Here is a 13,092-nt window from a genome sequence, read left to right as displayed (position 1 = left end):
TAGCTAAAGGAGAACAGAGGGTCCACTGAAAATCTAAAATGTTCGTTCAAGTCTTACTAGAGTTGAAGTAAAACTCGAATTCCGGAGCGCGGAACTTCTTCAATTAGTCCGTCCAAATTCATCCCGGGCATCGTTCCAACGTCTAGCACGAATACTCGAATACTCGATGAGAGAAACGAAACGAAACGAAACGAAACGAAACGAAATGAAATGAGTAGAATAGAATAGAAAGGAAAGCAAGATAATAGAAGAGAGAGGCCTTTTGAGAAAGCTTTCCAGTATCCAACAGACGATCGAAAATTCTAATCTAAGTTAATACAAAGTTTCCTCAGACTTTCCATTTTCTTCCATCCTTCCTCTCTTTCATTAAGAGTCCACAACTAATGATCCCAAATTTGCTCGTTCACATTCCAAACCAATCTTATATATCAAGTTTTTCCCCATTCATTAGTAAGGGTGGCTCTTTTTGTGCAATGCATTTGACCATAAAACAATATACAGAACACGATCACATTTAATATTTATTATATAAGCATAAAGGGGGGTTGAGAATAAGAAGAAACTGAACTGTGTGCACATATACACACACGTATGACTAAGAACATCAACAGGCTCCTCTTCTATTTTCGTCTTCCTTCTTTACGTCCGACGACGAAGAAGAAGAAGAAGAAGAAGAAGGAACAAAAAGCAAGCACGAGACAAGCGACACTTAGAGTTTCTCTTTCGTCGTGACATAACCTCGGGTTAGTGGCCTAGTGGAAAATTTCTAATTATTCATATTGAAATTCAAGTAAATTTGTAATCTTAGAATATTGAAATATTTCAATGTCTAAATAAATGATTCAATTAAAAAGAGAGTAGTTTTAGGGGGTGTAATCGGTCTTTCTGTATTCACGGTCACGTTCGGATTACGATCTGGTCGTGAAATCCTTCGAGGCCCCATAACTTTTGGATCTAATCAACGTCTTAAAGCGACAACAAGAGTAACGGGTGTAGGGACTATGCATCAACCTCCACAGTTATTTGTCCTCGTTAAAGTTTTTAGTTTCCACTTAACCCGAACCAAGATCAACGCTAATTTGCTACGAGATACGCTTTCTTCTTCTTCTTCTTCTTCTTCTCTTTCTACTGAATCTGAGAAACCGAGAGAAAGAGAAAAGGAAATATTCAAGAAAGGTTTGCTTCAGACTCCGGACATTTTGGAATTTAATCAGATGAGCATAAATTTGATCGGGCAACATAATAAATCGTTCTATTCCCTCTTTTTCATCGATTCGAATCTTGCTCGCTCGCTCGCTCTTTCTTTCTTTCTTTCTTTCTATCCTTTTCTTTTCAACGTCATAGTACTAAGAAAAGATTCTGACGTAATTACATATATCAAATGTATATCTACTATCTCATTTTCTCTTTCCATTTGATTCCTATTTCTTCTCTCTATAATCCCCATGACTTATACGTATAGCACTCTAACGATAATCCTATTAGCTAATTAGTAATTAGTCTCATTAAACAGTCTTAACGATCGATTACGTAAATAAAAGTGCCGCTTTTGAAGATATCTTCTGGTTTTATTGGAAAAAGAATAAGACAGCGTACAGGGCGTACAGGGCGTACAGGGCGTTCATCATCCCATTTGCATATAGTCGCCATTACGATTAATTATTCATTTAAAAGAACTTTGATTTCTTTATCAAATCTCCTATCCTACATAAGATAATGAAACAATAAGAAATATTTGGATTTTTCATATGGATCATTAGCAATTATAGGACAGCCTGGACGACAATCTATAAATTGTAGTAGAATAAAAAAATGAAAAATACAGTTCTTGCACGAATGGATATTCAATTGGATAACTGAAGAAAAATTCAAATTAATTACATTGGCTTTCGAACGTAGGCAAGCAATAAATCGACACGCTTTTTTAAACGTTTATTTGCATAGAAAACAAAAAGCTAGCTCATATAGATTTATTGGCCAACTTAATACGTTTTATCTAATGTATGATAATAGAGCACTAAATATTATGTTATGGAAGTTGATTAGAAATAGATAATAAAGCAAATGAAAAAGAGAGTAGGGAGTTTGTCTCGATATGCGGAAGAGATCGTTCAAACGAGTCCATTCGTTAGTTAATGTCCGGCTGTCGTCTAATGGCGATGGTGCTAAATTTCTTCAATGTCCGATATAAATCCGTATGAACGTAATCGCAGATTACGAGAAAGTTGTAACTTGTGTGAGACATTGAAAATAGGAAATAGACGAAAGAAAGAGATAGATGGATTAAACGAGAGAAAACGAATAATTGGCGTTTTTTCTTTTCTTCATGTTCGATCGATATAGTCGCGTGGCCGGATATTAAAATGTGCCGGTTGAAATCTGTTCCGAGAAGAAGCCGAAGGTCGGTTGGATCGACACCACGACGAGGGGTTCGCGTATTCTCCAGGCATCGACGTAATCGTTCAGATAGAGAAACACGCCTGCTGATCTCTCTCTCTCTCTCTCTCTCTCTCTCTCTCTCTATGTGTTTGTGCCCACTCATTCCAAACTACACGCTCGTATACTCGTATTTAAGCTTGTTTGCGTTTATAGGCTGTTGTACAACCGCGTTCTAGAACCGCGTGCGATTTGGCACGTATTCTTTTCTCATTGAAAATAACTCGATGAAGTGCGTGTCATTTTACATGGGCACAGATATTTTTTATAGTCTCTCATAAAATTCACTTTTTCTTCATTTTATTAGGATTTATTAATTATACAAGTTGATACCGTGAATTTCATTGAATTTAGATTGCTATCAAGGCTTTTGCGATTTGCTACTATTCGTTCCTTGATGTAATCAGGAATTACTTGGGGCTATCTCATGCGAGTTTGCCATACCTGATGATAAAAAGTCTTTAATTACGGACGTATCGGTTTACACAGGCGCTCTAATTGGACGAAGTTAAAGCGAGCAGATTCTCCTTCTCTCTCTCTCTCTCTCTCTCTCTCTCTCTCTCTCTCAGTCAGTGGACTCGTTAAACATTATCCAGAGTAATACAATATGCAACGAATCCGATGGGGCCAACTGGAAGAACACACCCTACAGGAACTGAGATACCAAAGCAATCCAGTTAGTTTACTAATTGTACAGGGTGGTCCAAGTTAACCGGATTTCATTTCATATCTTTTATCCAAATGTTAACATACGTTCTTCTTTTGGTAACTTCTTTTTCACGCTGAAAGAAAATACATGTTATTTATTTTTTGTATGCAATAATTTGAAGTTAGCAAATTTTGGCTCGTGAAATGAAGATTAATCTCAAGGGAGATCATTTTATTGATCACTTTTTCTCATATTACTTTCTTCACAATTTTTCGTTAACGAGTTTTCGATCGTAAAGCAAAAATGAATTCGAAGCAAGATCAATCTGTGAATTGAAAATTACATACGGGGTGTCCTGGGGTTTATCGTACCGGTTTTTACTATTGATCCTTACGTATAAAAGGGTATGGAGAAAAAAAAAAATGTATACGTGGATGTATCGTTAATCCCCGATCGATTTCTTGGTACATAGGTCGATACCGTTATGGAACGATCGCATGTAAGTACATGGCACCTTTCTACATGTATATGTATTAAGATGAATGTTGGCGGGTTCATTAGTAATTACCAGCGGCACTTCTCCCACCATGGTGTATTATAATGACGGTAATGAATATTCCATGAGATTCGGAGTGTTTTAAAGGTGTCCTTTTAAAGACGTCCTTATATCCAAACTTAAAACACGAAGGAGAAAGAAATTTTCTCAAGATGGATTAACGATTTCTCATCTCTTTTTATAAGATTTCAGTATGTTCGAGTTGATGTCTCCATTTCCTTCTCGATCTCCTCTTCTATATACTCGATACTTACATATATGTATATACAAGATCAATCCGGAACAGCATTCCTCTTCGTCTCGTTTAGATCTTCAAATTCTTCCTTAACCCTTTAAGCTCTGTTGCAGCCGTTAAGTGTATGTATTTAAGGAAACGTGTTTCCTACCATTCGCTACAACTATCCATTTCATCCTATCCTTGCGATAACATTCAACGACGACATCAAATAACATTGCTGGAGAAATTTCAATTCAAAGCATAATTAGATATTATTAAATATCATTTTATCTATGTAAAAAAAAAAAAAAAAAAAGCAAAGAGTTAAGAAGAGTGTTAGTCTGCGTTGCGTACACGTGTCGAACAGTTAAACTAAACTATGATTTATAGTGAAATAAATGTCGAGCGCTTCTTCAAATAGAAAAGAAGGGGGCCCACCCTAAATGTGTTTTCGTACAAACAGGAACGGAGTATTTTATCGAACAACATTTCAAAAGTGTGTCCTATCCATAGGAATGATACGGAAGAAGAATGAAAATAAGAATAAGGGAAATAAGTTGGAAAAGTAATAGAAAGAGAAGGAATATAATAAAAGTAGAGGCGAACTGTGCGTGAAACGATGCAGAGGGACTCAATTAGAGCCGTTGACGTTCGTTAACAGGAGGAGGTCGTTAACTGCACTTTGCCGTGGTGCACTCCCATCCAACTTGCAGGTATATGTGTATTTTATATATATACACGCACACCACTAAATATCTTCACTGGTATGGTATGCTATGCTATGCTATGCTATGGTATGGTGGTGTATACTTAAAGCGATACATCTTCAAGAGTGAGAATCGGAATCTTTTTCCTCCAAGTGAAATTCTTCCATGACGATTGCAAAGAAATCAAAAAATAGAACCGAAGAAAAATAATATGGTTGGTCGTTTCATTCACATGTAGAAAAATATCACAATACTTATATATATATTAATAATGAACAATTTAAGAGTGTAGCAAGATGTTTCATTAAACGTCATTAACTTTGATCACTTTTTTATTGGATGAAAAGAATCTGTTCCACCTAAATGATATTATTGATCTTTAACGACACATCCATTTACATATATTTTCAAACTAAATGACACGTCGATTATATTAATCGACTATTGTATAATGCAAGGTAATTTATTCGTTTCTCTTGTTGTCCATTTAGCTTCGTCCTATTATAATAATCTACATATAGGTGTATAGGTGTATCAATATAAAATAAAGTTTGGACACAGAAATATTTGGAAAAAAAAAAAAAGTGGAAAAAGATTGGCTCCCATTAAATCGTAATTGTAGATATATCTTGTAGAAGGGTAAAAAAATGTATTGTTTTATTATATATATTTGGGAAGACATTGTACGTTATCATCGTAAAATCTGGATAAGTTTGATGGCACGAAACGCGTAAGTTGATTTCAATAAGGCGTGCAATCATGTGTAGGCTCCACCTCCCTTTAGGAATGATGCCGCACCGATTAGCGGGTTCCCTCTTCTCTTAACTTCTTCTCTCTTCAGTTCTTTTCGTACTCTAGTACAGATCTCTAGATCGTAATAATACCCTCGAAGGAGATCCTATCATCATCGATTTTCCAAGCAGATGGTAGGGATAACTAACGGCAGCAGCAGTCTGCTGTATTCTCTCGGCAAGCACGATTATTTCTACCTAATTGTGCTTAGAACAGCTTGTTACCTCTACATCTCTTTCTTTATCATCCTTCAAAATAAGATGGAAAAGGATAGTTGGCTTTAAACGTACCGCTGAACTATCCCATACGCACATGAGAGTACTCTTCACATTTATAGGTTCACCCTGTTGGTCTATAACAAGGCCGATTTCTCATTGTAAGCACGCGCGTTACCTTGCCTCTTTCCGCCATTTTTACGGAGCTTCTTTTAATGGGCTCCACTTAAGCTCCATGTAAAATAAAACTAAGAAAAAGAGAAAGAATGTAACATCGCATTACAAAACTGAGTGAGTTCAAACGATTCTTTCTTCTTTCCCCTCTTCGTTGTTCAACTTTTGTTTATAATCTTAGTTGCAATTTTGGGAAAAACTCAAACTCCGAAACTTATTATCAAATCAATTCTATAGAGAGGAATAATATTAAGCGTGCAAGGTGACCTCCTAACAGTGAAAAAAAAAAAAAAAAAAAAAAAAAAACAGAAAAAAGAACAAGCGGAGAAATAAAGATATTGAATTAAATATCTTTTCGAAGGATGTCGTTAGTTTCGAGCTAAGATCTATAGATCTTTTTCTTTTTCTTAACGGAGATAAAAGAGTCGAGATTTTGCATGTGTAAGAAAGTTGGCACAAGGATCCTTTGTATCTTCCACACTTTATTTTTTTGTTTTTTGTTTTTTGTTTTTTGTTTTCTGTTTTTATTCCTCATTTTGCTAACAAAACTCACGTACAGGGTGCCTTCACGATAACTTATTTTATTTGTCTCTTAAGTTAAATATTAAACTATTAATAAATATAAAAAAGTAATAAATGACTTTCTTATAGACCAAATGATGTTAATAATATTGCACTGGTGTTGTTAAAAATAAATTATTGACAGGATATTTAGGAGCCAGTCCGTAGTAGTAACAGTAAAAGACTTTTTGCAAAGAAAATCTTTGAATATCTTGACTTGAAAATATTGGATAAATATTTAAAAGGGATAGAAATTATTGAGCCACCCGGTATATTCATAAATATATAAAAGTATATTAAAAAGACTGTCTTCTGACAATTTGGTAGGCATATGTGTAAGCCATATCTCTTTTCATATTTTTGTTTCTCGCATATTATATTTGACATTTTTTATCATCTCTCATGCATAACATATAATATAAAATAAAATAAAATCTATATATATATATATATATTTTGTGTTCTCTCGTTGTAGCGATTTTTCAAAGGATGTCGGTGTCGAGAGGTCAACTGAGGATCCAGGGTGTCGCGACTTGCCTTTACCTCTGTATGGATTCCTGCGGTCTGCTTTATGGCTCGGTAAGTGAAGCCGTCCATTGAAAAAGTTGCACTTTAACTTAACGCAACAAGAAAAATATATCTCTGATCTCCTCTTGGTCTATTCCAACGACAGTTTCTTTTCTCTTCTCAACATTCCCCATGAGGGAAAATCCTCTGCCACGCGACCCTCTCTCTCTCTCTCTCTCTCTTCTCTTTTTTATCTACCATAGTCGCTTCAAACAGAATAGTATATAGTAGCAGGTATACTTATAATTCTATTGATAAAATAAAACTGGCCAACGTTAAACTCTCCGAATGAATGGAGTTCTACTACTGACATCAAATTCCCTACCATGACTATTTATTCCTTTTTCCAAGATATTTCACAAAATAATATTTAACTAATACTCGATGGTCATGTTAATTAGCTGTAAATGATCGCTTCTCGTATTTTTCTTTTTTATTTGACTTTTATGAGATTCTCATGTTTATTAGATGTAAATAATGATTTCTCGCACGGCTATACGATAATATTCACGCTCCCCAGGTGTCGGGAGAATTTTAATTAATTAATTAATCAATCGACATTATTTTTGACAAATTTGTTACTTTTAAATTACATATGGATGGATAACTATTTTTGTCGTCAAAATAAAAAGCAAGTTTGAAACTTTGATAGAGTTGTAAGGTAAAAGTATCCTATCGGTCTTTGTTTATGAAAAAGATAGCGTCTTGGATTTGCATGTACCAACTGGGGGTTGTACATCCACTCTCCCATTTGAAAGTGTACTTCCCTTTTTGTAGTTTCCTCTTTTGTAGTCCCTTCCTTTATGGTATAACTTTGGTTACTTTTTTCGGAAACGACTGCTCCATTATTCATACAATTAAGTATCCGTAGCAGTCCTATATATATATATATATATAATATATTGTTATTCGATCGGTGTCGATATTTATGGAGACGAATGGAAGACACAATGTGGGTTGATCGATACAATTGACCAATAAATGCAAATTTACAAGGAATTCATGCAGAAACAACCTGCAGGGACACCCTGTATATGTATATATATATATATATTTTAGATCGATCTATAAATCTTTCGTCGTTAGAATATTTTAAGAGCATTCGATCATGCGTGAAATTTGAACTCGATTAGAAACGGTAGTTCGTCCTCGAACTGTTCGCTCGAGAGGTTCGAGTGGCTTTTCCCCCCCAACCAATTGACACGTGCACGCATATGTTCGTTTCAAGGGTCCGTGGATCCCTTCGACTTTTGACAGATCTCAATGAAAGGGAAGGAAGATTCGTCCTACCCCTCAACACCTTCAAATGATTTGTCCCAACGACTTAAAGAGAATCGGTTTTAGAAAAAATATGCATACGGATAATTCCAAGATTGCACATTCAATGAAAATATATCTCGAGACAAACACTCTTATTAATTCGAAGAAAGGAAAAATATTGAAATATCATCTTACACTCTGACAATAAATTACAATAAACGTTCGATCTCTCTCAGTCAAGCGGGGAAAAAAGATGATAAGTTAAAAGTTGCTAGATAGGGTAAGGGTGAGGAAGGGAGAAGGAGAAGGAAAGTAACGTGGAATGCGAAGAACTCGGCGGTCGATCGGCGTTTGCTAGTCAGCAATCCTCTCTCTCTCTCTCTCTCTTTCCCTACACACATACGCGAACGGTAACGAGAAAGCGAACGGTCTGATTATCCGCTTACGAGATGCAAATGGGCCACTTACACTCGGACGGAAGTCTCCGGGCAGGTATTACGTTATATCGAGAATAGATCCGAAGGTCGTTCGAATGCCGTGAACGTCCTCCCTGCGATCTACGCTCTTATATACTCAAATATATATATATATATTATATATACTGGGTGTTGCAAAATTATTTGTCCCAATATTTGGATAGACGTGTCAGTCGTTTAGAAATTGAGGGAATTTTATAAAAGAAAAAAGTACAAAAGTTTAGTAGAAATGTACGCAAATGACACCTGAAATCTACTAATGGTAGATATTTGTAAGGAGAAATAGTTTTGCAGCACCCTGTAGGTACCTAATCATTCTCTCTCTATCTACTTATGTGTCCTCGTTTGCTTTTCCATCGATTTTTTCCTATCTCCTGAACTCTCCTCTTAACAGATGAAGAAGATTTCTACTTGGCGACGATCCTCTTTCACTAACGATCGTCGCGTGCTCGATCGGCCGATCGTTAACTCTACACGACTCTCTCGATCTAACGTTTATTTCGATTAGAAAATTTCTAACCGATCATTAATCCTCTTCCTAGGTTCTTCGACTTAACGAATAGCTTGATTTACTTTTTTTTATGTCTTTCCCTTTTCTCTCTCTCTCTCTCTCTCTCTCTGTCTTTTTACATAAAAGAGGATGGTTTTTTATGGTGCACCTACTTTTTAAGGGTTCTTATCTTCTTCTTCTTCTTTTTTTTTTTTTTTATTTTTGTTTACTCGGGGAACAGGATTATATAAATTTCAAACGAGTTACGTGGCTCAAAGCAAGTTTCTCTCTCTCTCTCTCTCTCTCTCTCTCTCTCTCATTTTACGACGACAGAGTTAATTGAAAGTTAGCATCAATGCGCGTGGGCTTAGCTGATAAAGTGGATTAAGTCGTACACGAACTTGAAATCTTATTACGGAAATCTGATGTGCTCGTGTTAATAGCAGGCTTGCCTATGCTCCCGTATACACATATACATGAAAGAGAGTTAGGTGTTGGTTGGAATTTGACTAGACGTTATTACAAATTCTAGCAGCAGGTTTAGTAATCTTGGTTAAATCAAACTTGCTATTCTTATGACTATTATATTAATGTAGAAAGGAGGCCAATTGGGACTGCTTTGGCTAGCTTCAAAATAACAACGCACAACCATCTCGTCTTGTTAACGTTAACTGGTGGGGTGGAGTACATTTACGTAAATCAGTTGGAATCATGGAAGCTCTTTGAAAAACGGGAATCCCTTGAAACCTGGTCTGCTGTACCAAAAGATAAGATCTCATCTTTCTCAATCTCCTTGAGAAGATGAGAACATAGAAATGAGGCGGTCTCTTTTCTCAAAGATTTTTCGCCAAGGAATGGGACCAACTAATTATCTTAAATACTTCATTTCTACTCAAATAGGTAAAGGATTGGAAAGATTTCTTGTCCCAAACTACAACTCTCGGCATCTGATCAAAGAACTTGACTTGAATTTGGATTAGATAAACAAACGTGCCCCTTTCATTATTTTTCCTTTTTATTTTCAAATGAACACAAGGCATAAAGTTCGAATCGAGAACCGCTGTACGAACCGCTGTACGAACCGCTGTACGAACCGCTGTATGAACCACTGTACGAAGAACCACTGTCAATATTCCCAATCTTGTGGAAGAAATAAAAAGAATAACATCTACGAAGCAAGATGTATAAAATAAACATAAAGCACTCTTATTGAATGATTTGATGATCATGTTTGAGACGCGCGAATGGCTGTATTTGTCAAATTCGATAAATAAAATAGAAATATTGGAATCATTAAGGTATCCTTTTAAGATAATGAATTGGATGGAACGATCGTGTTAATTCGCGTGTACCCTGGTGTGGTGTATCTTTATTTTTCTCGTTTCTCTATCGAAATAAAGATAGACAGGAGGAAATAAAAAAAAAAATAAAAAAAAAAAAAGTGAAAGTCGAAAACGTTGAGAGTTCTTTAGGATGGGCAGGCAAGAACATCAGCAGTTAAATCCACCCACGCGATCGATAAATAGACGACCTGTGGTTACGGTGTGTTCCTTGATGATCCACGGATTTCACGGATGTAGAAAATGCACCAGAGTAAAGTTTATCGCGAAGAGGAGGAAGTAGACGTATATAAATTAAGGAACTTGGGAGAGCAGCGAGTCACGTTGAGATAGGGAAACGTTGTTTAACAACGTTAGTTGGGAACCTAAGAGGAGGAGGAGGAGGAAGAAGAAGGAACTCTCGGCAAACTCTCAGCAAACACTCGACGACAACTTTCGATTCGACCCCCCCACCACCCACCTGTGTACTTAGGTATAGGTACCAATAAATATCTTAGAATAGGCGATAAAGCTCGCGGACTTTTATGAAGACGAAAGAGTTGGACGACAGTATTTAGGTATGACAAGTGGAAAGATTTTTTGGCTTGTCCTCTTATCTTAGGATCCATGTCCTTGGTGACAAGTATTTCGAAAATACAAGGAGGAATAGGAGAAAAGAAGCTAGACGAGTGAAAAATAAAGGCTCTCGAAGATAACTTCATCGAGTGAAAGAAGAGCCTTAAATCTAAAAGAAAGAAAAAAAAGAAAAAAAAGAAGAAGAAGAAGGGGAAGGCTCGACGATTCAATGACGCGTCAAACAACAACAGCAGGGGGTTGTTTTCCACAGTTTTCGGCTGACTTTTAAGTTTAATTGGCTCCATCTCTTTCTTCTCTCTTTTCATTTTCTTTTATCATTTAAAGGTGTCACATAAATATTAGAATTCGTTCATGCCAGAGTGTTGGAAGTGTTCTTCCCCAATAGAGTTGTATCTTCTTTCCTAAAAAGAACTTGTAGAAAGATCTTCTTCTTTATTTCTATCGACGATCTTCTCTATAAGCGAGGAGACACATATGTGAAGTTCCCCATGGGGAATACTTGCCAATGGAAAATCAGTGTCTCTTTACGGACGCAACTTTTACTCTTTGAAGAAGAAAAAAAAGTTGGTGGCGTGCAGGGAATACACCAAATGGGAGGGATCAGAGTTCGGTAACGCAAGACCACCCTGACAGAAGTGTCGATCAATCTGGACCATTCACCATCCCTTTTAACGCAACAGAACTTGTTCTGCTTTTTTCTCTCTTACTTTTTTCTTATCCATCTTTTTCCATCTTTTTCTATCTTTTTTTCCCAACATTTATCCCATAAAACTCCTACGGCGCGCGGTGTTTATAAGGAATATTCATTTAAAAGGGGGAAAAAGCATCTACACGAAAGATTAATACGTCATCTATCGGGGATGATTAAATTACGTTATTCGTAGAAAACAACACACGTAGCGAGGAAGAAAATGTAGATTTATTATTTTTCCACCGGTCGGAATATAAGTAGCATTTTTTGAAACACGATAAACATCGTAGCAACCCAGCAATACATCAAACACCGAGAAACAAGAAAATCTATTAATCTGTTGAAAAGCACACCGACAATCTAAAAGATATTCAAATATTCAATAATAAAACAATCCATGACAATTAAAAGTGATTGATTGATTGATTGAATGAAATAACAATGAACTTTGTAATCTTAAAAATTAGCAACAATACGAAAGCGTTGTGACACATTATAGCGCAGAAATATTGTATACTTGGTCGTGTCAGAGATAAATAGTTTGGAAGGTGCTCCAGTACAGGCGGCGGCAAGACGATGAAGAAGACGATGAAGAAGACGATGAAGAAGACAACAAACAGCTTGTGGCTCGTGACTGAGCGAGCAGTGGGCGTTGAAGGAATGCCTCTAAATAATTTTCAAAAGAGGATGTCCCTACGCTGGTCACTGGCCGATGCCATAACTCCAAACCCCCATGGGGGTTCTCAAATTTCTTTCCACCCTACCAAAATAATCCCCCCAGTCGGAAAATGTATCTTTCGAATGTTCAACAAAATGTTGTCGACTAAATCCATTTAAAGCTTGAATAAAATTTGATTTGTAAAGGAAGCATTAGATCGAGCGGTTTATTTGAAGAACCAATCTCTTAGTATGGAAGATAGTATCGACTAGACAATTGGACAGAAGAACCACTGAAAGCTCGCAAACGATATGTCTTGCCTTGTTGTGTATAGAACAAGCTGCTGACATCGTATTTTGCTTGGTTTACGAGTGCGGTTCCTTTGGACGAGATGAGAACAAAGTAAACTACTACATGGGGTTTTTCGGTGTTAACTTAAACCCGGACGAATCTATACGATCGTAATTTTCAACCCTAAACGTCAGTTGTAATGTTAACACTTTCGTTAGGATCCGTTGTTAAAGTTCTTCAAGGATTCCGTGATTAGTAGAACCTTTGCTTCAACAACAATCCTACTTATTCTAGCAATATCGAATAATATATTCCATCTATGGATTACCTGAGAGACGACTTAACCGTGATCATTTCAACTATGGCTTTAGGCTCCCACGGATTAAGTATAATCCTAATCGTGGTCGAATGGTGTCGAGAATAAATCGACTTACCA

General features: G+C 36.4%; 1 protein-coding gene across 3 annotated transcripts in view; it reads left to right on the top strand.

The window, feature by feature from the left end:
- LOC107071425 (uncharacterized) overlaps positions 1–13,092 on the top strand; it is an 82,054-nt gene that overhangs the window by 64,833 nt on the left and 4,129 nt on the right. For all 3 annotated transcript variants that reach the window (XM_089173735.1, XM_089173734.1, XM_089173736.1), the window contains one exon: positions 6,783–6,886. In XM_089173735.1, coding sequence (XP_089029861.1) covers positions 6,783–6,886 — 104 coding nt within the window. The remainder of the gene's footprint in view (positions 1–6,782; positions 6,887–13,092) is intronic.

This window comes from Polistes dominula, unplaced genomic scaffold (genome assembly GCF_049000335.1).
Source record: "Polistes dominula isolate Pdom_NZ unplaced genomic scaffold, Pdom_raw_medaka contig_75, whole genome shotgun sequence".
NCBI lineage: Eukaryota > Metazoa > Arthropoda > Insecta > Hymenoptera > Vespidae > Polistes > Polistes dominula.
This window is presented reverse-complemented; position numbering and strand designations above follow the sequence as displayed.